The sequence below is a fragment of the Ciconia boyciana genome, chromosome 2 (assembly GCF_034638445.1).
Source record: "Ciconia boyciana chromosome 2, ASM3463844v1, whole genome shotgun sequence".
Lineage (NCBI taxonomy): Eukaryota > Metazoa > Chordata > Aves > Ciconiiformes > Ciconiidae > Ciconia > Ciconia boyciana.
In genome coordinates this window covers 112370277-112395741 of record NC_132935.1, presented here as the reverse complement: position 1 = coordinate 112395741, position 25465 = coordinate 112370277, and the positions used below count along the sequence as shown (strand labels likewise).

The window sequence follows — 25465 nt, the reverse complement described above, 5'->3', positions numbered from 1 at the left end:
GTATTTCCCTGCCCCACATGCTTTCTACTAGAAAGAAACACTTTCCATCACTATTAATGTTTAAAATTTTTGAAAGAGATACTTAAGACACTAAAATAACTTATTCTCACTATTATAACTATTTACTAGAGTGAAGTTTTCTGGTTGCTGAGTTTATGGCATTGTGAACACACATGATATTTCCATTAAATGGACATCTGAGGTTCATTCCAACTGTTAAGAAATAAAATAAAACTACTTACTGCTTCACAGCTCTTGCTATAAAGTCATGACTAGAATTTAGAGTTGGATCTTGAGGATTTAAATGAAGGCAACACTGGACTTCTCTGGAGGTTATAACATCAATTATCACTAAGAAAAACAGAATATAAATATTTCAAAATAAACATTTTTATAAACATTGAAAACCATCCTTTCATTCTGATGCTTCAAGAGAGGTAAGACTGAAGTCAATGGGAAGGGGCCTGCAGCAGTGCTTTTACGTAAGACTTGCTTTTTCCTAATATACTTAAATCAGAAATAGAAGAAATTACAATTTATTAATTAACTGCTGGCCAAGACAGAATAGGACTTGAATATTTGCATTTACTTCCTGTTTTATGCTGAATACAGAACACTTCTTAGTAAGCAATTTATACACAAGTGCTACTTTGTGGTTTTCATGGGTTGCACACCATTGTGAGTAGCCCTTAGAATGTATTTGTAACCAAGAAGCATAGTGCAGGAGCCTAGATAGAACCAAGTCCCTGGTCAGCCCAATAAAGGGGACAGTATCAATTATTCCACACGTACCACAGGCTAAATTCTCTTTCACAGGGTGAAGGAAAAAGATGGAAAAGCTGGTGTTCTTGTGTGGTAGCACTTCAAAGTAAAGCAGTTCCGAATCATCTAGAAATAAAATTAGTATTTAGTGCTATCCACCCATTGAACCTGGGACTCTTTTTAGCTGAATCACATGCCAGAATTTAAAAATACTGATACAGTAGAATCTAATTATTATCCATTACTTTAGGAACTTAGTTTATGCTTATAGAAGTGTCAGGCCTAGGAGATTTTAAAAAAAAATATTCAATAGAGTGTAATATTAGAATTAAGGGGTTTTTATAATTTAAAATACTCCAAAAGTAATGACAGCTTTGGCAAGGGAGCAGTAAATCTGTTAACACCCAGCTTAGAAGCTAGTTTCTCTCTAATACTCTGCCATTACTTCCAGTCACACAATTTACCTTCATTTATATGCTTCTCGGAGACACAGCTGCTAATAAGAGTGTTATATGCCACTTGATGTCGAAGAATCTCTATTAAGCCAGGCACACACTTCGGATGTCTAAATGGGATTTTACTGACCAAGGCTCCTGCTAAATGTGATTTTTCTGAGCCCTTGTTTATGAAGTAACAGTGCTTTGGGCAATCTGGAAGAGACTGAACAACAAATATGGTGATATTTCAAGCACTGAAAACAAGCAAGTAAAGTTTGATGTTATCAGGCAACTGCACAATCTGACAGCAAAAATAATTCTGGAAGACACACTTCTAGCATGCCCATCATGTCTCTCTGCATTTCAGTAGAAATATAATCCTTCGAGGAAGCTAAATGAGATCCACTCTCCCTCCCAAATGCATCCAAATTAGGCAAATATACACAGAGCCAAGTGGTCAGGAGTTCAAGTGCCACCAATTCTTCCAGCTACTCTTAAGAGCCCTGTAGACTAGAAATGTTAACAACCAAGACCTTCTCTCGGAAGAATATCATAGTAGTGCTGCTTGACAGTTGTACAAATGCAATAGCAGTTTTGCCTGAAATCCCTTCAGGGCATCATGTGTTGTTCCTCCCTCCATCACTACTGCTTTCTTTGGAGAAGCATGTTTGGCTAGAATATCTCCTGATGATTCATTTGAAGAGGAGAAGAGGAGATAGTAAGAAAAATTTGCCACCTGTCCATCTTGACAGTGATTCTATGACAAAACTAGAAGTGCAATATTGTCTTATCTACTTCAGGATGCCAAATGGGAACTGTTACCTTAAGAAAAGGGCAGGGCAGTTAATTAGCAGGGTCTACATTAAGAAAAGCTGAAGAGCAGAATAAAAGAACTTTTCCTCCTGTGTTCATGGAGGAAAAGGGTTTCTCCTACATTCCTTTCAAGGTTAGAATTTAATTTAGTAATTTATTCCTAGAAATAAAATCGTTAAACTCAGAAGCAAAACCATCTCCCAGCAAGTCCTAATATTTTAGGGATTTGCTGAAGAGTTACAGAGCCTTTCATGTGTATCTAATGGAAATGAAAAATTCATCCCATCTTAGGGGTTTTGTAGAGGAGAGCTTTGCTAAACCTTATTTTAGCATGGTGTAAATTTACTACTACCTTCTGTAGCACCACCTCAAAGTCCAAGAACTATGTAGGCAATGGGCTCTGCTAACACTGCTAGTAGAAGAGAAAGAAGTGCCCTCTTCTTTTGTTGCCATGAATTGCAAAATTAATGTTTCCTAGCAAAAAAAGTAGATCTTTGAACCTTGTCTTGTAGTTGCCCTGTATATAAGTCTGGCAGAAAGCATCTTAGCCACCATTTTCTGTTCTAAAACTTTTCCTCTACATCTAATGCAGCCTAAATTAAATATTTTTTAACAAAACAGTTATGAACAGGGAAGCCATCTACAGTTAAACAACCATGGCTCTAGATAGTAATTGACATTGCTGTTGTAACACTTTACACTTTTCTTCCTGCCAGTCCCTTTTAAAAGGAATCTGTATTCTCAGTGGTATCTAATCAAGAAATCTTTTTCGTTAAAACAGCGTGACATGCAGCATGATAAAGACCTTCAAAAATCTAGGTAAGTACCATCTTGGGACTTGCTCCTCACACCAGTCAAAAAGTTTCCTTCTTTTTAAGGCATTAATGTTAAAGTTCTGAGCAATTTTTAGAAGAGTAAATATTTGGGTTACACACAGGCAAATTAGTATGACTTCAGCAGCCATGCACACAGTGTTTAATGAGGATGAGAAGCTCACTTACTTGAAAGGGTCTAATATTCTTTTGTAAATAACTTGAACTATTTCCTAAAGAGCATTTAAATACTGTTGGGATTCTGGGAAGTCTGCATTGCTTGCTTATGGGAAATATAATTCAGTATATATCTTGCACAAGGGCAGAGTGTGTGTCAAATGCACACTATACTCACCACAAAGAAACAGGATTTATGTGTAGACAACTCTTCACTGCATTTTTCTTTAAGGGTAGACTGAACAATCAGCTCATATAGAGGAGCTAGTTTCAAGCCAGTAATCTGAATTCCTGAAACCAGGTGATTTTTTTTATTATCATTTAGGTTATGACTGTACATGAAAGATAATATTAAAAACAAAACCAATGTTTTGAAAAGACAAAAACATTAATCTCCTTTCTTATTCCCTTTTTTGCTAATGGGAATTTGAGGTAGAGTGTTTAACAGCTTTGCCTGTAATTGTCATATCTCTTAGAACTTTTGTGTTTTGCACTGATTGCTAAAATGTTACACTTGGGCTGATAGAACAGGACACATTCTGCCCCAGAAACCAGTTTTTCCTCTTACAACGTTAATGCAGGGAAATAAAAAGCAAATAAGCAATGCATAGTCACAGAGGTACTTAGTCTTAAAAATAATTATAACGTGCCTGTGAGCCTCTGTATCTCTTCAATACTGGATGAGGACATAGGAATAGGCTGGTGAAACTTCAAACAAAAAAAAGCTGGCAAATCCATGCTGACTTCATCAGTCAGTGGCAAAAAAGTAGGGTTGCTGGGAAAAAAAAGTCAGAATGAAAGCTTGTTACAGAAATTGACATAACAAGGACTCTTAGTGCAAGGCCACTATCAGGTCCCGAGCAGTTTACTATGTTCCATACTTTTTCTGTCTTGAGAAAAGTTTTGCTTCATAAACACAACTATAGACTTTAACATTTTAAAACAAGGTTAATGTGAACACTGGTAGAATGGAAAACTGAGCCACCAGAAACTGAGGACTAGTGCACAAGGGTGTTTGCTATAGATCGTTCTATAGTGATGTATTTTGGAGAATGACTTCAGACTTTCCCTTCAGCCTAGCACTGAAGTAGAGAGGTGTCACTATCCATGGTGGGATGACAAACTATTTTGTATAGTTAAGGTGTAATATCCCTCAATATATGCTTTAGTTATTCTGAAACTATGCAGAAGTTGCTTGTTGACTACTAGGAAGTTAAGTGATACTGTTCTAGTGGCTTGTTCTGGCTTCAAATCTATGAATAAATCCATAGTTCAATACAATTGACACAGTTAAATATTAACACAATAACTTTAAAGTCAATTTGGGAAAACTGTAAAAGCCACAGGTTATAGAAGGTATAGCTATGGAGCATAATGCCATCAATAAAACAGAGCTTCCTGTTTTAGCAGGGGCTAAATGTAAGTTATGCTGAGGTTAGTGCCAATGACTTGTAAATTCATTTCTGTATGGAGAAGTGTCCAGAGCCTCACCTGTCCTCTCCAGCTTGACAATCTACAAGCAGTGGAGAAAGAGGAAGTTTGTGGAGCGTATCTGTGCCTTCGACAGTTACAACTGTTTTTGTTCCACATACCTGGGAATCTGAGGGAGAAAGAGAACTGCATTATTTTCCTCATGTCAGTGTAGATTAATTCTGTGCATAGAAAACATGCAATGTAAGGTCTTTTAAAGGTCAGGTCTAGCTGACAGCCACAATGGCTTGGGCAGCAAGGAGAAGCCTGCACAGACCACCCCCAAAATGCCAAAGTTGCCTAATGGTGATAGTAGCCATAGCTGCTTTTGGGACATGCCATGAAACAGATCAAGCAACCACCAGTCATTCTCATGCTGGCTAGGTGGTTATTTTGTTTGATATCACTCTCACTTCAATTTGGGTCAACAGCCAAGAAATGGGAAAGTAGTTTCTGGATGTACGTTATAATTGTGCTAAAGTGCATCACATAGATCATTCTGCTAAATTAGAATTTTAAATCTGATTTCTGAGTTTCATTAATGAACTTTGCTTAATGAAACAGGTAGTGCTGAAAAAGTTATCACATTAGTTATTTCAGCTTTTCTAGCTTTACCAGGATTTAGTTCTGCTTCCAAAACTTGATAGGGAGAAATGTAAAATTCAATGTTCATAGGAGTTCCTGAGGAATTTAAAAAAAAAAAGTTACTACACATGTCAATAGAGGAAATATTTTAGACATCTTGACACAAAGGGGGGAAAAAAACAAGCAGTGTAAATGGGCAGAAGGGGATTCCTCATAAGAGTACATCTCTAATTACAGTATCTGTTCAAATCACAGCATTTAACAGCTAAATCCTCACTGTATAAAGTCATTAGAAACTTAATCTAATCTTTTCAAAGATGTCTATCTCTTGCACAATAACCTGTTGTTCAGCCTTAAAAATACTTGCTGAACTGCTAGCTTTCAGTGACTAGTCTAAAATAGAAGGGAAAGTTGTAATACTTGCATAAGGGACACTCACATCAAGCTGTGCAATAGAATTATGGTAGCATGTATTAGAAGTACTTTTATGAACTATAACACATTTACAGTTAAAGCTCACTTCTGACAGTGTAAATGAGCAAAAAACCATATCAACTGACTATTTGCCTTTTAAGCAACATGACATTATCTCAGCTACTACCGCTGTCATCTCATGGCTACTCCCCAGCTATGGTTTCCCACATAACCTCAGAATATTGCTGGCTTTGCTTTTAGGCTGCTGCAAAGTCAATGTTGCAGTAGCTGATAAACCACCTGGTCTCTTTGTATTTTCTCCTTCTGTATGTCTGTACACTATCTGAGAATACAGACACAGTAAGTCCCTACAGCATGTTTTATTTATAATAGAGGATCTTTACTGTAAGCAAAGATCAACTCAGTAGGGTTTTTTATTACAATTCTTTGAATCCATGAAGAAAGAAAAGAAAAAAAAAAAAATCACCTCCGGTTCTTGGCACCAGGTGTCCTACTTTTCCATGAAGTACTTCAGTAACTCTGTTTACATCCTGTGTTCTAGATCAAAACACATCTTGATTAGTGTTTCCTGAGTTGCAGTGCTAGCTAGGCTAATGTAAAGGATAATTTGTACCCTTAATCAAAGGGAGACGATGCTTTCTTGGAAGTAGATTGTGTCTCCATTTGTTATGACAGCTTGCAAAACACCATTATTCCACTCATGCATTACTCCTAAGACTTGGGCTTCCAGTTTCAACCCTGTATCTGAGCTGTTTCACTTTGCAATTTGATGTGCTATTTACCAGAAATGAAGGGGGACAAAAATATTGGAGTGGCAGGTTGAGCAAAGAGTGAGGAAATAACCTGGATAAACTAACTCAAACAGAACCAATCTCTAACCTCAAATGTGATTGTACTGCTAAATACATACAGCCGTACAATTACATAGCTGTGTATTAAAACTCTGCAGTGCATTGACTTATTATCATAGATGGGATGAATAATCTATTTATTTAACTCATAAATAATATTTACTGAGATATCAGTGATCGGCAAGGTTATAGTATATTTGTTCATGGAGTTAGTATGCTTCATAAGGGAACGCTGTACAAAAATAAGCCAAGAGTGTGTTTCAAGTTACAGAAGGCCATGCTTGCCGAGAGTACTTAATAGGCAAGATATCAGAAAAGATGCTTCAAAAATCCAGAAGGTAAGCACTGCCCTCAACTCTGATTTTCTGAAAAGAATGAAAATCATTGTAAAATTACCAGAGGGTTTAGGAAAATCTGTTCCCCATCTGTCTGTAATCCTGCTCTTTGAAAGGAGAAATGAGAAAAAGAAGGATAGGAGGAAAGCTAGCACCCGCTACTCCTGATCTAAAACCCGAGCACAAAATGAGATATCCCAAACAGCAGGACCCCAAAAAGGTATGTTTTACTTCTGCCACAGGGAGATCTAAACATGACTGCTGACTTTCAGATGCACTGTTTGCTCCTAGTGGGTGGTCACATGCACACACACCCAAGCTCTGCAACCAACCAGTTTCCCAGCAAGCCTCTTAGATAAAGCACAGGAGTTCAGTAGATCGTCTTGTTTGGCGTGCCTGGGGTTGGCAAACTGCAGAAAGGCTTCAAGCTTTCCAGTGGGAGAAAACTCATTAGCCTTCCACATCCTGCTCTATAATTAGATCAGTTAACTTTGTTTTTAGTGAAATGAAGGGGTGGAGGTGGAGGGAAAGGGAGAAAGAGGTAGACTTCAAGTTACCTGTCTAGAAGAGACATTGAATAAAGATCTTTTTCAAGGGCCTGCAAAGCAAGGTATCCCTTAGCTTTCATTTCACTGGAAGAGAGAGAAGACAAATTATTATTTTTGTAAGTAAACAAAAGCTAGGCTATGGATTTTAAAAGTTTTTCAAGTAAAAACTAGTTGCAACCTGTTTCCTGGAATTTGATACAGATTTGACAGATCTTCTAGAATCTTTCCAAAGGCATCATAGTTCTTCATCCTACCAGAAAGAAACAATTGCTATCACGCTACTAAATGAGATGAATAATAAGTCTTTTATACCTAACTTGCTAGAAAAAGCACCATTTCAGAGTGACATAGGCTCCCTCCTTATCAGATCTGGCAAGTAGCAGTACTGCTTTTAAATTTTCTTAGAAGATACCAGGAAATGTGAATCCTTGGCTCTGTTGCAAAAAGCAATGTAATTATAGCTGACACTGGTTAAATATGCACTACTGAAAGCAACAGATATGCATGATACACAAATTTGACAGATCATCATCTGCAAAGCACTTTTTCTCATGTTCCAATAAAGCCAGTCATGTAGTAACACTTCCCTAATACAATGCACTTGTACGTTGTTCTTTTCATCAAAATATCAAGGATTGTATTAATATTGTACTTCACAGCACCCTGTGAGAGAGACAGATCTTAAATACAATTGACAGATACATCAGTCAAAAAAAGAACAGGGGACGAGTGGCTTGCATAAGGTTGTGAAGGAATGGTTCAGACTGCTCAAAACCCAGAATTCCTGCAGATTCTGACTAGCTGTGATAGTCCAAGCAGAGCTCCAAGGTAACTCACCATGTATTTACTCACCTGCTTAAGTGGATTTTAAGTGGATTTTACAAGCCTTACTAAACTGTCTAGTGCTGCAGTCACACAGAGCTGTACTCAAGAAGACATACCTTCCCTTTCTGTGCAAATGTGGCTGCAGTGTGGATCAGCAGAGAGACCAAATAAGCCTGCCTGGACTTTCACATCGGGACAAATCCTTTCCACACAGAAACCTAAACAAGTCACTCAGCTCTTCCATGACTCTTTCCAACTGGACTAGTGGGGAAGCAGGGAAAAGGGAGGGAAGCAGGCATGCAGCTACAGGCACAGACACAGCACCAGCCTATGCATTCGCTGGCTGGTTCATAATGATTTTGTAGTTACTTTGAGACTCACAGGAAACATTACACATATAACAAACCACCTTACAACCAAATAAAATACTACACCAAGAGGTGTAGAAGGGATACTTGCACTTGGTGCCAAATCCTAACAAAAACAGGAAGGCAGACAAGTAGTACCCACAGTGCCAATGGTAACTATATGCCATCACTCAGAGCCAAACTGCTGGCAGTTAACATCACTGGGAGGCAAAAACCTAGGAAAATGCAAGTTAAAGCTTTAAGACATAGCTGTTTACACCCATAAAGCTAATATAACTTCATTTCTGAGGAAAGAGAGGGCTGGAAAAACCGATGATGCATTACTGGTCCACATAGAAGAGAAATTAAATATGCAAGGTCAAAGATTATTCTTTTTCTCTTCACCTTCCCTTTCAACTGTTCTGCCAAGATATTTAAGTAAGAATCTAATTTCTTAAATATACTCATTATTAGTAAAACTTGGAACCTTGATCACATTGGCTGGAGAACTTCTAAATGGAGTTTTAAGGTGGTGGCCTGACCTGGAACAGCTACTATTCAGACAGAACAAAATATGGTATATTAAAAAAATATTTATATATATAGTGCCCTGCTGCTACATGAGAAAATTAAAGTAACATCTCCTCCTAGACATTTGCAAAGAAAAACAGGCCATGTGATATCACCTTGCTTTCATTGCTGTGACAGAAACCTGAAGGACATGTAGTTAAGACATTTGCATAAGGACAATACAAAGACTATTTAGTATTTGATAGAAGGAGAAGGGGAAAAGTAGTATCTAGTTTGGATCTGTAAAACTGCCGGTTCTGAGTTGTCATCATCCGTCCATTTCCAAAATTATGGGTCCACGTAGTTGTATAATTCTTGCAATCAACACAAATGCCAGTATTCAAAGGCTGCATTCAACTGGCAGCTAGAGCCAATGTATTGGGGATTATTCTTTCCCCTTGCTCCATTGAAGCGGATGCAATTTAGCTGTTTTCAATGGAATGACTTGAGAAATAAGTAATGCCTGAGTATCTTTTCGAAATTATATTTGCTGTGGTTTTAGCCTTGAATTTACAAATTGGAAGTGGGTAATAACAGTTACACCACCAACCTCCCATATGGAGCACTGGAACCAACTTCCCGCATAAAATAAAATCCAAAAAGGTGTCAGTTCTTCTGTTTTCTGGATTCATATTATTGTTTTCTGATTCTTGCTTTTTTCTTTTTTTTTCCTTTATTTTCTTCAGTTTTTACACTGAAACCATTCTAGCCTTGGCTTTTCCACAAAATTCAGAGAAACACAAGACTCAGGAATTCCTTTCCATTCAACGAGGGACTTGCACATGATTCTTTACCTTAGATGCTGCACCAAGTCATCACAAACCTACAGGAATAAGAGAGATGAGTTTTGTGTTTCTTACCATCCTTTATGAAACATCTCTTAAAAGCATTTCACTGGTAATGATCAGATTGTTCCACTTTACTTTGAATTAGCTGAATGGTTAGCTTAAAAAAAAAAACCCAACCAACAAAAAACAGACTAACATTACAATAGTTAAAACATAATATTAATATAATAATTAGAAGAACAAAAGGTCTGTGGAAGAGGATAAAATTAACAGAAATAGTTTGTTGACAAATTCTTTCCAGGAAAAAAATTGCATCTTTGCCAGTTTTTTTTTTATTGGCAGTTACTATGCTATAATTCTCTAGATATGCATTTCGATCCTAATAATATTGTCCAGCACTCACTGAGCAACAGCCCTGTGCTGGTTAAACAGAACAATTTGAAATTCCTGGGCTGACTGCAACTGAAAAAAGGGACTAAATTAACGCCAAATTAATGTAACAATTTGGGTACTTACTGATAAAAATCAGAGTTTATGCTCCCCCCCCCCCCAACAGCTTGTTGTTATATCTTTGATCTGAAGGATTGTCTGTAACACTGAGCAACCGCAGAACATGGTGTGTGAACTGCAGAGTGATATTTTGCCAATATTTTAAAGAGAAATTTTGCAAGAAAAACATCCCCATTCGTAGGAATGCACATACTCCTAAAGAAGGCAGAAGGAAAAACAGAATCTCTGGTAACAGCTCCAAGACATCCATTGGGAATATATATTGCAGTACACCTTGGTAGGAAAATATTTTAAAACCCTGTTATTTACTGTATATTGATAACACTGAAGTATGAGAATACAAATATTTGTGCAGGGTACTACAAAATTATTGGAAGGTGAACATGTCAGATGAGTTTTACCTTAATATTTAGTGCTACAGAATGTAATATCTGTAACCAAGTTGTAAGTTTAGGTGAGAGATTCAGAGGCAGCTAGCGTCATCTCTTCAGAGATAAATCTCTGAAGAGATTCAGAGATAAAGAGGTAGCTAGTGTCATGCACAGGCTGGCAGGTGTGACAAGACCAAAAGGAAGCCAAAGACTTTCTGACATGCCAGCTGGAGGCCAGAGACTACAGGGAGACTACAGGGAGGTGAGAGACAGAGAAAATTAACTTTACCACAGGAGCTTCTCCAAGGTGAGCCAACTTTACATCTATCACCTTTCCATCCTTCTCCAGCTGAACTTCTATATAAAACATGTCTGATGTTATGTAGCAGGCAGTCCCACTGGGGCTAACATGAGCATTAAGCCTGAGGAGAGGGGAAAGAGGAAAAGAAAAAAAAAAAAAAGGCTTGTATATCTAAAAATTCTGTCACATGAAGAAAGGAAATGAGTATAGTTTACTTAGTCGTGGGAAGAGACGCCAGGGATGCTTCAAAAATAACTCTTCCTTGGCTCATCTTCTGAAAACTATCCAACCAGGCAATACATTTGTGCTCTGCTCTTAGCATTATCATGTTGGTTTGCTGAAAACTGTTTACCTCAGACTGTAGCTTTGGGACCTAGGCATGCATGCCCTCTCTTCACCCAACAACTTCCTCCACAAAGGGCTAATCAAAATAGGCAGTTATGCCCATTCCAAGTAATACACATTAGAACACTGAGCTTAAAAAAAAAAAATATTGTTGACAAGCCATCCAGATGGTATTCCTCACTGGACTTGGGGCCATGCTTGTTCATTTGCATTTATTCATAAACAAACTTACCCTTTTTGTTTGGATAAAGATTCCAATCTGTTCATCACAGAAAACAAAGATTTAGCTGCAAAAAACAGAAACGTTATTTAATCAGGCTGCAATGATCACAAAGTAGAACCAGTATTATCCTGCTTTAAAGGGTATGATTTAGGTAATGAGAAAATAGTGTCTCTTGCATGACTTCTTGTTATTAATGACAGCTATTACCCTATGATTAACGAGTGCTGTGCTGGATAGAGCTTATTCTCAGACTTTGAGAATAGCTATAGCCTGAAGGCTTAGGCCAAAGATGAGTCACAAGTCTCTTGTGTCAAATCCACCCCTGTGTTTGTACATTTGACCCCTTTGTGCAGACCATCACCAACAGAGAAGGATGGGTAGTTTCCATAGAATATTTAAAAATACACTTAGAGTTATCTGACAGCTCATTACCATTTAATGTCCTCTGTATCTTCTCCATGCAAGAGAGCAATGGACCATCTGGAGCACTACTGACAGGCCGTGGAAGTGGCTTATCCTAGCACATTTGTGAAAACAAGAGACAGAGAAAGACTCCTTAAATTACTAGCGAAAGAGGAATATCATCACATGTGAGAGAGAGAACACCGATGCCCAGTTCAACAAAACACATAGAAATGACCTGTGATTGTAGCCACCTCTAAAATGGCAGCACTGAATGCATTTGTGAAGACCCTATTGAGCAGTAATTATATATCAGAGGCCTTTGGAGCAGGGAGCAGCTTTCCATTCCCTTTTCTTTTGAGCTGAACACAAGCTATGTCAGCTAATTTCACCATGACACTAGAGATCAACTAAGAAAATACTTAGATTTTTATTTTAGGAGGAATCTGCCTGAGTGAAAAGGAGACATCAGTAAGCACCACAGGTGTACTTGGTTAGACTCAGGGTGCAAGTTCCAGCTGAAGATATTAACTTAAGTAGCAAGCAAACTCTTCCAGCTTTTCTTCTAGCTCTTGTCTGAAAAATTCTCATACTTCACACTTCAATTCACAAAGAACATCCACTGCTGAAAAGTTTTCACTATTTTCAAACTCAGGACATTCTTTTCAGAGTAAGGCTTTAGTTAAGCATTAATAAAAAGAAGCATGGAAACAAATGGGACTTTTTATACCAAGCTCACAGCAGTTGTGCTAATCTGCTTTTTACAAAGATGATTCTTAAATATAATTAGCTACTGGAAGGGCGGGAAGCATGGAATGACTTAAGGTGTACCACAGCAGGAGAGTCTAGATAGCAGGTTTCAGGCTAGTTTCTGAAAAACAGTCTTTTCTCCCAGTCCTATGGGCAAGAAATTGTCTTTACATACTATGAATGTGCTAATGATAATTAATGGAAAAATAACCTAAAGTATTAGACAATCAGAGCTAACTCCTGAAGAGTTAAAATAATGCAAGAAACAACCTCTAAAGTGTTAAAATCATGCAGGAAACTTTTTATCCACTGTTGTAAGAAAAATCAGGAACCAGGCTATAATAGGCACCAGGTTTTGGGGTTTTTTTTTGTTTTTTTTAAAGTCAAGCAGTTTTTGAACCATCTTGGCAACCTGCTCTTACACCACATATCCTTCTCTCACCTAATCTGCGATTCTTACCATGCAAAAATGGACAAGTTTCAGAGTTTCAGTCCATGGTTTTTGTTGGTATTTTAAATGCAACTGTTCCATTAAAGCATTTGTAGAAATAGCTGTCACAGCACCTGAAAAACATGTCAAAATGTTCTAAATATAATTGCATGTATTTACATTGGCAACCAGAAAGGTTGGAGGAGGAAAAATATAAAGACTTGCTAAGGTCATTAGGTGTTATGGTTCAAAAGAGGAGGCAGAAAAAAATTGTTTGAGTTGAATTTTGCATACAAATATCTAATTTCTGTAAGACTTCTGACAGAAAAAGGGTGAGGGGAGAGTTTGTATAGGCAAGTATTCTCAATATTAAATACAGAGATGCAGCCCAATCTTCAGCTTGTTAAACAACTAGGCTTCCTTTACCTATGCATAATCTCATATGTGTATTCTTAATAAATACCAAGGCCTTGCCATGGGTTTCAGGCATCCAGATTTCTACACCCACCTAGAACTTATTAGAGCTAATTTTGATTAGCTAAAAAATTAGCTAGACAAAAAATTAGCTAAAAATTAGATAAAAAATTAGATATAATTTTTTTACAATGAGGGTGGTGAAACACTGGAACAGAGAGCTGGTAGATGCCCCATCCCTGGAAACATTCAAGGTCAGGCTGGATGGGGCTCTGAGCAACCTGATTTAGTTGAAGATGTCCCTGCTCATTGCAGGGGTGTTGGACTAGATGACCTTTAAAGGTCCCTTCCAACCCAAACCATTCTGTGATTTTGTGGAGGGATAATCTCAATGCAGAGTTGCGACTTTTTTTTTCTCATTGGGACGGCAAGGAAGGAGAAAGGGGCCAGGAGAAGGAACATTTTCGGCCCATCATCAGTCTCCTAATAAATATGCTTTCTGGCCTTACACAGAATCCAGAGGCTCAAAGAAAGTTTTTTGCTGAGATGTGGTGCATCCATAACCACTAATTCCATCAGGAATAAACCTGGAGTAAACTTCCTAATACCACAGCCTGAGGCAGGCAGGAAGACTCCAGACTGATTAATAAGAGGAAATTGATTCCCTGCAACATGTCACCCAGTCTGCTCTGACCCTTAGCACCAGAAAAAACATCACAAAAGTGCTGCTTTGACCTAGAGGGCACAACAGCCACAGAGAATTGTCCCCTTTGAGCTAGCAGCACTGCAGGGGGGGAAGGAGTCAGACTAGGAGAGGGACCTCTATACCCTTTGCATACACCAAGCAGGAGTTTTAAGTGCAGACTGGCAGCATCTTCCTCCTGCTGGGAGGATGGAGAGCAGAAACCACAGTCCCCTATAAAGCAAGCCACCTCAACCAGCTGGAGAAAGGGGAAGCAGTGGACCCCAACCAACTTGTGCAAGCACTACTACTGGGGAACATGCCCCCACTAATGTTCCCACTCACCCATGCCTTGATGCCTACAGGAGGGCTGCAACACACCCTGTACCTCCATCTCCATCCACACCACAAGAAACCAGAGCTCCTACTTGTAGCACCTGCACCACAGCACCCACAGGTGCTGTGCAAGGCAGAAGGCTTGCTCCCTCACAAAACTGGTCCCCAGGGGTTAGTGTTTGAACTTGAGAAGGTTGATAAGTACAGCAACATCACCTCTCAACTCTGCTAATTTTTAGAAGGGGTGAGACATCCTATCATGCTCTTCCACATTTAAGTCCTAAGGAGAAGCTATAATACGTGTCCCCATCTTTTCAGAAGGTGTAGCACTCTCAGGAAAAAAATGTTTAACTGGGGGAGAAAGGCAGGGGAAGGTATGATAGCAACAATCACTCAGCAAAATAGGGAAGCACTCCATAAAGGAGCTTTTAGTCTAGCTCGGGGTGAAAGGGGAAAAAAAAAAAAAAGACTAAAAGACTATAGCTATTACAATGTTTGTATTGCATTTGTGCATCCTTTTGTGACCACCTCCTGCTGCTAGTCTCCCTGTGCATAGGAATCAGTGTACAATGGCAGTGTGAGGTTCAAGGTTTAATCCTGGACCTTTGTATAGGCACTAGCTTGAGACTTGGTCACCAGGGAATGCCAGGTCTACAGCAAGAAGAGCATGTCTCCTACATAAACCCTGTGTGAGTGTTTCAAGATGTCCTACAGCATACTTCCTGTTTTCAGCTGTCATCAGTCATGCTGCAGTGCCTGAAATAGCCTCATAACACATAAAGGAGATGATCTTGGACTTGTATGTAGGTACCTGAGTAGAAAGTAAATAGTCCAGTGGCCTCACTAAGATTACAGATAAAACTACGTATGGACTTAGGAATCCAAGGAGAAGAATAAGGTATGTGCCAAAAAGCGGTATTTGTCTCCAAACAGACAGGTGTCAAGCATAATACTTAGGGAAAGTCAATGCAGCTGAAAGAGTTAAATATGTTTGCATTTCAGCTTTTACAGAGGAGGTGAAAGGTGATCATGATGTAATTGATGATGTAATTCCACACTTGTGGTAGATCACACTTCCCTAAAATTATTAGCTTGGCTTATGCTATTGGATATTCATTTATTTTTAAAACTGATATTAGAAGTGACTATAGGTATAATCATGAGCTTTACCTGTGACTTGGTGTATTCATTTAAAAACATGTTTTCAGCATTTCTGGAGAGGCATTTTAGCTTAGGTTTGCTTGAACAATGTATTGAAATGTTTTCTGCTGGGCAAGAATGTGCACTATGGTCCATGTAAAGTAAGTAGGTTGCCTCAGTCCAGATCCTGTGCATGGGTGTGTGCACATACGACATACCACAATTTGGTAATGTTTAATATTTTTGTGGTGATTTTCATAAATGTTTGCCCTGATCCAGAGCTCCTTGGAGTCTCTGTGATCTTGATACTGACTCCAGTGGTTTGATCATGTCCTGAATAAGCAGAAAAGTAAATTATTTGCTGACCCTCTTGAAGAGAACACTTCCAAAATAATGGAGGGAAACATGCCACTGCTTACCTTGTCTGCACAATAGCTGTTCTGCAAATAAACAGAGGAATTAAAGTTTAAGTAGTCACAGTCCAGCATGGCTGGTAAGCCTAAAATTCACTTTAATTTTTAAACACAAAATAACCTTTTCCATTGTGCTCAAATGTATGTATTTAGGTAGATGAATTTGCATCATTTTTCCAGGATAGGGATAGTGCCAGATTTTCATAACAAGACAAATATTCCAAGACAAGTAGTAGCCTTCATACCTACATAAAATTGTAACATTGACTAAGATCATACATGAGAAACAGCAGCTTAAGCATTGTTAGAAAGCTCCTCGGATCAAGGTGGTGTTCCAGTATTCAGCACTGTCGTATCAAATTACCACACTCAAGAGAAGAGTTAAGAGTGTTGAATAATTAAAAATGTTCTAATTATAGCATCTCAGGCATATTAGATACACAAACGTTTAACTGGGTCAGTTCATTAAAAAAAAAAAAAGCAACTGGCCAAGCATTATCGTCAGTATAAAAGATAATAGGAATTACTGCATGAATCCTGCATGCCCACCTACTCTAGATTACTCTTTGTGTGTTCAGCAAAAACTGCTGCTGAAAGAAACTTTCATGTGCACAGTTACAAAATAAGTTGTCCCCAGAGGAAATCTTCTCTTACTCTCAAATAATTTGAGGTTATCTTATTCCCTTTTCAAGGGTTAAAACTGGTATGCTTCTTTAGGGACCTTTTGAGAAATTCATTACTATTACTACTTTGTTTATTTTTGTCATGGTTTTCTGCATCTTGCTAAATTCCTGACTCCATAATGTGCTTCACAATGCATGCCCTGGGAGCATTGTGATTCATATGAAAATAACATTTTTGTAATTTCATAGTTCTTCCATTTCTGACAATTTTTCCATTTTATTGAATTGGTACTTTGTTTTTCTGAGAAAGGATCAATGTATTTTCGATTCATATTTTTGCATGAATTCAAGTAAACTATTTGTTTCCGTGAAGATACTCTACACTTAATACAGAGCAAGGGAAAACTTTGCATACTGTTGATACATTTTAGTGCTAGCAGTTTGGAAAAGATTCCAGGAATTCCATTTTCAGTGCAACATTGGTGTATTTGTTTGTTTCTGGTTTCTTTTGGGGGGCTGGGGGTTGCTTTTTTCTATTAATCTTACATCCAGTCTTGATTTTTTTAATCTGAAGAATAAAAATCAAAATAAATCACCAGCAATAGCTTCACTGGCCTGCTTCCAGCACTTTCTTGGAATTGCATCTTTCCAGAAGCCCTCAGCTGAACTGTTGATCAGAGAAAACAGCAGCTACATAACAGCCCACAGTAAGTCTAAACACAGAATTGGGGCCTGGAGCGGTCAGTGAAAACCAGTGGTTCCAGTCAGAACTGCAGGATATGTAAGAGGTGTCACTGTGATTATCTGAATTGATACCTGGTCAGGAGATCAGAGGTAATATTCTGTTCTTTCACAAAGTGCCATGGGATTTTAGAGTGATCAGCAGTGATACAGCTATAAAATGGGCATGACATTGGAACAAGAATCAGTGTTTATCAAAAATGGTGAGCATTCAAACAATTCCTTTATCTATCCTAGCTGCTCTTCCATCTAAGGTAGGCTAAACCCAGTGCTGCTTAGCTTTTATGAACCATAGCCTAGTCTGATACGGTCTATAGTTTATGGCTTTACAACCCATAAATACTACAATATGTTTTGTCATCTTTCCTTCACTCTCTACATCATCTCCACAGTTATGGGGTGTAAATATTTTGTCCCTGAGAGTAACGTCAGAATGTTGGTGTCTGCATTTTATTTCACTACAGCCATATAGACTGAACCAGTTTTACTTCACAACTTAGTGAATAGCACTTCTGGCACTGTAGTCTGAGGCACTTAACACTGGCAGGCTTTGACTGTTTCCTACTCCTTCACTGAAAGTGATTAAGATCCTCCAATGCCAAAGGCTGTATAGACAGACATAAAAAAAATAGGTTCGTAGCAAATGGTCATGGATGTAGAAATGCATTGACACTGATGGGGCATATCTTTTCCTTGGAGCATAGTCAAGATGTGGCTAACATTTGACTTCTGCTTGACATTAGCATTATAATCTCCAAGTACTTGTTGTCTGAGTCTTTTTCCAAAGGTACTAGGGACAAGTGACCATGATTTAAATAACTTCATGAATGAACGTGGGAGGGCTGGCTTCACATGTGCACATTTTCCCTTTACCAGGTTTCATAGGACACCATAACTGGTGTTCATAACTGAACATTTGTTGCTTATCCCACATCTCTCATCTTTCTAAGACTCTTTTGATCATTTTTATAACTAAAATCAGGTGTTGCACCATAATTCATGTTCTTTGCAGACATCAGTCAGCTGAAATCAATGGAACCCATCACTTAAGAGCTGCAACAGCTCTTCTTCAAGATAGAGACAAAATGAATGCAGTGGGCACATAATCTGCAGAATAAGTAAATAACCATATGTTGAAGGTCCACATGGAAAATGTTACTGTTAGAAGTGGGGGGCAGGGAGAAGAATGGGAGCTAAGAGTTAGTTGAGGAGCTGAAAATCATAATGAGCGTTGCGGAGGTAACTGAGGTAGAGAAGAGGTGAAATAGAGAAAGAGAATAATTGTGCTTAAAGGAGCTTTCCACCAGTATGTCTCAAAGCTAACCACACAGGAGGCTAGCTTAATTATCTCGTTTTTCCAAATTGGGAAACAGGGGGATGGGGAGAGGAAGTGACTCCTGAAGCTGGCCACAGCCGCAGAAGTAGAAACCAAACTGCAGTTTACCTGACTCCACTATAGCACATTCCCATCAGAAGTAAGAAGGAAACCTTTAAAGAAAGAAGGAAAGAGATGGGGAAATTTACTAGAGAAACACAAGAGGAAAGGCTGTAAAGACCTTGAAGTAAGTGTGAAACCATATAAAATATGAAAAACAGGAACAATAGAAAAGGAATTCTATGGAAAACAAAAAAGATCTAAAAAGGAAAAGATGAGAGAAATAATTATATAGACAATTCTAAGATTAGAAAACATATTTTTACAATATTTTTTGTGTTATTTTCATTACAGAAAAGCGAAATTACTCTAGGTCTTCTTTGAGCCATTTTAAACCAATATTGGTTTGGAGATGATTGTTAGGCTTAAGTGTTCTGATTGAAGGATATATGTTATATAACATGCAGACTAAAAAAGAAACAGCACTCAGTGGCAAATACTGATTTCAGTAAAATAGTATGTGGGAAGGACACATTTTTCAGGAAAGACAATACCGTAAAGGATCTCAATCTCAACAAATGCCAGTTAAAGATGTTACACCAGTGCCATGTAGACAGGTACTCCATATAAACTACATATTTTACATCATTCTATGTTGGTTAAGCAATTTGATACTGTTTTTCATATCTTATGTTTTAAAACCAAAACTACTTAAACTATGAAGACTTGTTATAAATACATGCAATAAACATTGTATTATACATTTTAGTGCCTATATATTTTTAGACATTTGGTAATTCCTTAACTGTGTTCCTAATAATGTTTCTGTCTATTCTAATATAAACCAAGTGTGCTGTAACCCTCAAATCTCTGATTTCCAGATTCCTAGTCACCTACTAGAACAATGTAATTTCTCCTAGCTCTGTTGAATGACAAGTTGAATTACTGCAAACTTATTATTACTCTTGGATTCATTGTTATTTAAGTCACTTCACTGCACTTTCTCTATAGGCACAAAGCATTAGAGGATGGATTATCTTTTCAAAATTGTAAGAAAGCTATGAGTGCTAAGCACCATGACTAGCTCAGATGGAGTACTGAGAATAATGTCATTTGGACAGCTAATAGAGCTAAGCAAATGCAAGTATCTCATTACCCAACAGTTTATTACAGTAATCCCACTATCTTGTTTTTAGGAAGTATGTATCTGTTTGCAAGTGTAGGAGGGACACGTGTGACAGCTTTGGAGGCAGTCACAGATGATGGGAAGCTCCTCTGTCAGCTGCCAGATTAAGATGTCCTTGCATTGAGCAAGAGTAGTAGGAGCAACTGCCCACACAACCTTTGTGTGTATGTGTTGATTTGTAACGTTCAGAATCCAGACTGGATTGCTTCATTTTGAGAATAGCTGATATTTATCTGTGCACATCACAAAAGTATTCCTTGGGTTGTATGTGCTGCAAAAGCACAGAGAAAGAAAGACTATTCCTACCTTGTAGAGCTTAACCTCTAAATATAAAAGGGATGGGAAATGGACAGACAGGGGACTGGCCAAGATCAGAGCAGATTAGTGACACTGTATGAGAGTATGTCGTGGTTCAACCCCAGCCGGCAAAAAAGCACCATGCAGCCGCTCGCCCACTCCCCCCTCAGTGGGATGGGGGAGAGAATTAGAAGAGTAAAAGTGAGAAAACTTGTGGGTTGAAATAAAGACAGTTTAACAGGTAAAGCAAAAGCCACGTGTGCAAGCAAAGCAAAACAAGGAATTCATTCACCACTTCCCACCGGCAAGCAGGTGTTCAGCCATCTCCAGGAAAGCAGGGCTCCATCACACATAACAGTTACTTGGGAAGACAAACACCATCACTCCAAACGTCCCCCCTTCCTCCTTCTTCCCCTAGCTTTATATACTGAGCATGTTGTCATATGGTATGGGATATCCCTTTGGTCAGCTGGGGTCAGCTGTCCCAGCTGTGTCCCCTCCCAGCTTCTTGTGCACCCCCAGCCTACTCGCTGGTGGGGTGGTGTGAGAAGCAGAGAAGGCCTTGACTCTGTGTAAGCACTGCTCAGCTGTAACAAAAACATCCCTGTGTTATCAACACTGTTTTCAGCACAAATCCAAAACATAGCCCCATACTAGCTACTATGAAGAAAATTAACCCTATCCCAGCCAAAACCAGCACAGAGTAGAATTAAAATTACCTGAATCCTAATCCAGTAGGCTGTCCCCTGAGACCTGGAGTTGTACTGCCTCACAGCAGGCACCAAAATAAGCTTCATCACATCAGATTCTCCTGCTAGTTTCTGGAGAGAAACAGGCACACTCAGAGGGAGATTCAACCCCCCAATACATGCACCGCCCTCTGAAGGCAGCCGTCACTCTCTGTTGCGTAAAGTGGGAGCCACGTACCAAGTCTGCACTTGGGCATGCCAGTTATATACCTCAAGTGTAGTATGTCCCTAAAACCTGACTATCCCTTATACAAGCACACACAAAAGCACACAGACTTACAAACTTGGGAAGTACGAGTATGTTGATAATTAGCCAAGCAATAGCTTACCATATTCTTCACTCATTGTTACTTATATTTTCTCACAACTGGTACAAACTGGAGGCAGGTGAAAGCTTCTAGCTCTTTCCTTTTGTTGGGGGCATGATTCTCCCCAGAATACACAGTGGATTTGAGCTGGGTAGTTTCTTTCCTTCACTCCTGCTACTTAGAAACTCCATTAAATCACAAATACATTTCATGTGTCCTTATGCATTGGTAATAAAAAGTTGTCTAATAAATTCTAATACAGTTGTGCCACCAGCATAAAAGAGAAGAAATTACCCATAATACCAGGAAATCCTACCTCCCTGTATTGATTTCAGTTCAGCAATACTTGACAACACAAAGGCCCACAGACCCAGCAGATGCCAGACTAATCGATTCTGGGCTGAAATAGGAGGGTGCCCTCGAAAACTAGTAAGTGGTTGTGTTCCCTTTCTATTTTGTCCCTTAGAAAAATGAAGTCTCTCTCACCCTGGAAGATTTACTGAGATCTTGAAGGAAGAATAGATGTTTTATGTGTGATAAGGTGGTTTTCGAAAGAACCTGGTTCATTCATTCATGTCAACAGAAATCTAAGATAAAATTACAGTGTTAAATTATGCATACTTTAGACATATATTCTGTGCTATAAAATGTATGCTAAAGTAAAGGGAACAAGTATTTTTTGTTCCCTGGGAAAGGAAGTTGCACATCAGTGTTTTTCCCAAAGATTCCGACATGTTTTGTCTGACATGTCCACCGTTATCTTTAGCTTTTTAAAATAAATTAAATTCTTGTCAGTATCAGTTGATTTCTTAGTTGTATTATGGTATCTAATGCAAATACTACTAGCACACAATTAATTACATCTCTGCTTAATTACACTTTGTAATTTTTCTCTGCAAGTATTTTACATGCAGAGCTGTACTGGCACATATGCTAATACATAACAAAGGACAATCACTACATACATCCTTAGGGCAACATTGCAAATGTCTACTACACTGTCTATATGGTTTTAGGTGCCTGCTATAGCATTTAAACACCAGAGAGCAGTGAGTAATTCAAACTTGTTGCTACCTTGAGCTGCCCATCCCTAAGTTGCTGCGCAATCAATGGAGTGGAATAGTTGCAATACCTACTCTCCTCTGACCAGGTGCTCTCTTACACTGAGGAGCCAGAGTCACACCCTAAAACGTCACGGGTGCTACAGAAATGCTCTCACTATGGTCACTTGCTAGGAGTTGAATAGGAATTATTAATGTAATGCGTTTTCATGGAACTATTTCTGTTAGTTTGGGGTTAAAGAGCTCATTTTTTCCACTTGGTTTAGGCAAGGTGCCAGGGGACATTTCACAAACAGAGGGTGAGGGGTATACTATAAACTGGGTTTTATTGCATTATGATATGCAGCTTGGGCCATGGGGCAAAAATTCAAAATAAAATGACATTTGTTGTCTTAAACAAGATAGCTCTAAAGGGAGATCAAAGGGACAAAGGCCATGTCCATTAACAAGCAGCGTGGTGCAAAAGGGGCATTTCCATAGAGTGAAACAGTTGGTATCAAGGTCCTGGCAACCACACTAGATGTATTACAGGGGCGAGGTTGTTCTGGACTAGCTCTAGTCTGGTCCCAGATGGAATGCCCATTAGCAGTGGAAGTGCCTGAGGCACACTCCTGCAGTCCATCTCAGTGTCCTACCCTACACAAATCCAGTTTGCCTGTTCCAAGACCACACTACAATGCAAATCAAAGCAGAGTAAATCAGGACAATCAAGAGCTTAGTTTCAGAGGTGCGCTCCTGATCTGAACCATAGCACTAATGACCAAAAGAATGTCTTTGATACTTTTTAGGCATGATCCAAACTGCTATGAAAATCAATACAAAGACTTGGTTGACTTCAGCAATGGAGCTTCCGTTCCCTCCCCTCCCACACAATGTGAAGGGAAGGGGTATGATTACTGGCAAGAAAAGATGAAGGGAACAAGAAAGGGAGAATAGGAATGACTGCATGTGCATTTGGTCAACCACCAGTGACACCTTTTCTGCAATTAAGGATCTTTAAAACTGTGTGATTTCAGGGCATGATTGAATGCAGGTGTTGAAGAGAGGGAATAATCAGTGGAGGCAAAATTAACATCCTATTCTTGGCTTCTCTGTGCACTAGGAAATATTGAATGGCTGCAGACTACAGTATTAATGATACCTTAACTATGACTCAGCCACTTCCAACAGAAGGGTTCTGGAATACGAAGCAATACAGTATATAGATACTCAAAGGACTGCAGAAGTTGGGCCAGGATTTCTGAATCAATATGTGTACAGGGCCACGCTAAGACTCTTCCAACATTTTCATGGTCTCATGAAAAAGCTAATCATAGCTAGCATGCAAATTTTTCCCTGTCATGAAATATCCAAAATGTTTTGTGTCTTATTTTGGCTGTTCTGTTGACTCAGTGTTACCAGCTTCCCCCCCCTTTTCCCCCTCCATTTAACAGAATCCAACATTTCTTTATGTAAATGAACGTATTTTGGTATTTTAATCAGAATGAACTGCATCTGGCTTACTCCTTTATTGCTATCAGTTTCTCAGACTCTGTGGAATATGCAAAAATTAGCTCAAGCCAAAATGTGAGGCCAATGAAATTAAATCCGAGAGGGAGATGGACTAAACACTGGCTAAATGTCCAAGATGTCAGAAACTGCAGAAAACTGAGCACAGAGAACAACAAAGAAGATTTTAAAGTGCTCCTGCTTTGCAAATAGGGCACAATGGCTGCATGATGCAAACATTGAGGTCGAAGATTTCCAGCTGAGGTGATAAAAACTGGAAATTCCAAACTTTGAAACTACCTTCAGCCAAGTAATTGTGAGGAAGAGGGGAGGGGTCAAAACAATTCGTGTCGTCCCTGAATGGTTACAGCCTGATAAAACAAAAACACATACTGAGCAGTCAATTTCTATATTATGCTTAGGTTCCATTCCATCACTTGCATTATGAGTTTAAATCATGCTGTGTTTACACAAAGCTCCCATTTAAGTCAATGATTTAACAGTGAAAGATACAGTTATGAAGGCATCATCATTATTATTTGAATTCTTGTTATGAACATGGAAATTCTCCTCTCATATCTCCCCATTTTGTTTGGCATCTATAAAACCCTTCATGCATGGAGCGGTCCATGACTATAAAAAAAACCCCTAACAATCTCAGTGCTTCATGTTCCCTTCGCCAGTGATAATTCTTCTTAAACTCAGTATATTAAACGTTTCCTCAGCTTGTACTTGTCCCTTGAGGAAAGCTCATGTTCTGCTTTCACCACTAAAAATAATTGTGTTTATAAATCTGGCGGCAGATGTCAGGAACTTATCTCCTTACCACGGCAGAACATGCCTCATCTATTCGCCACGTTAGGGATTAGCTGGGGAGGGAAGGAGGAGCGGATATGAAGCTACGATGCTTGTCTCACTGCCTCGCTTAAAAGATTCGGCTGAAACAAAGGCGGAGGAGCAGGCACTCTGCCACCATTAGGCTCCCGAGTTAACGCGCCGCTGGGATGAGCTGGACACAGCCCCCAAACCGGGCTGACCTAGGCAGGGGGCCCGTCCCCCGCTTGGGACAGCAGCTGCTGCCTGGAACAGGCCCCGAGCTAGGTCTCGGAAGTTGGCTCCGCAGGGAAAAGGCAGCTTTCCGCCCGGGCCGTTACCCACCGCCGCCGCCGCAGCCAACGGCTGCCCCAACGGCTGCCCAAGCCGCCGCCACCCGCCCCGCCCCGCCCCGCGCCGCCCCGCCCCACGGCCCGGCCCCGCCCCGCCCCACCGCCCCTCCTGGGCGGGGCCCCGCGCCACCACCCGACCCGGCGCCCCGCGCGCGCTCTGCCGGAAGCAGCTGCCTCCCGACTGCCCCCCCTCCTTCCGGAAGCGGGTTCCGCCCGCGCGCACCAGCGGCCTGGCCCCTGCCCCGCCGCGCGCGCCCGCTCCTCTCACCCGCCCCGCCCCGCCTCTGCCGCGCGCGGCCGCGCAAGCACTGCGCGTGCGCCTCCCGGCGCCTGACTGCCTCCCCCGCGCGGGGAGAGGGGCGGGGCCGCGCCCGGTGACGCTCCTGCCTCTGCGGCGGC

The 25465-nt window shown here is 39.8% G+C and overlaps 1 protein-coding gene across 1 annotated transcript; it reads right to left on the bottom strand.

Annotated features, from left to right (window-relative positions):
* Window positions 1–131: 131 nt before the first annotated feature.
* LOC140648109 (mediator of RNA polymerase II transcription subunit 1-like) lies at window positions 132–25465 on the bottom strand. The gene is made up of 17 exons (XM_072853568.1): window positions 25335–25465; window positions 21014–21115; window positions 13118–13221; window positions 11938–12022; window positions 11515–11569; window positions 10926–11058; window positions 9762–9790; window positions 7404–7475; window positions 7235–7309; window positions 5958–6028; window positions 5087–5152; window positions 4493–4601; window positions 3652–3776; window positions 3180–3292; window positions 1227–1422; window positions 793–888; window positions 132–351 (listed from the first exon to the last, which is right to left on the bottom strand). Exons 3-17 carry the CDS (start codon window positions 13187–13189, stop codon window positions 239–241), a joined length of 1410 nt encoding a protein of 469 aa, XP_072709669.1. The 5' UTR covers window positions 13190–13221; window positions 21014–21115; window positions 25335–25465; the 3' UTR covers window positions 132–238.

Bases quoted from the DNA above. Each gene is read 5' to 3' on its own strand.
- LOC140648109 (XM_072853568.1), bottom strand. From the start codon at position 13,189: ATGGAACAGTTGCATTTAAAATACCAACAAAAACCATGGACTGAAACT. The intron at 7,476-9,761 runs GTAAAGAATCAT...TCTTTCTGGTAG, and splicing joins GACTTGGTGCAGCATCTAAG to GATGAAGAACTATGATGCCT. The intron at 1,423-3,179 runs GTGAGTATAGTG...TTTGTTGTTCAG, and splicing joins ATAAATCCTGTTTCTTTGTG to TCTCTTCCAGATTGCCCAAA.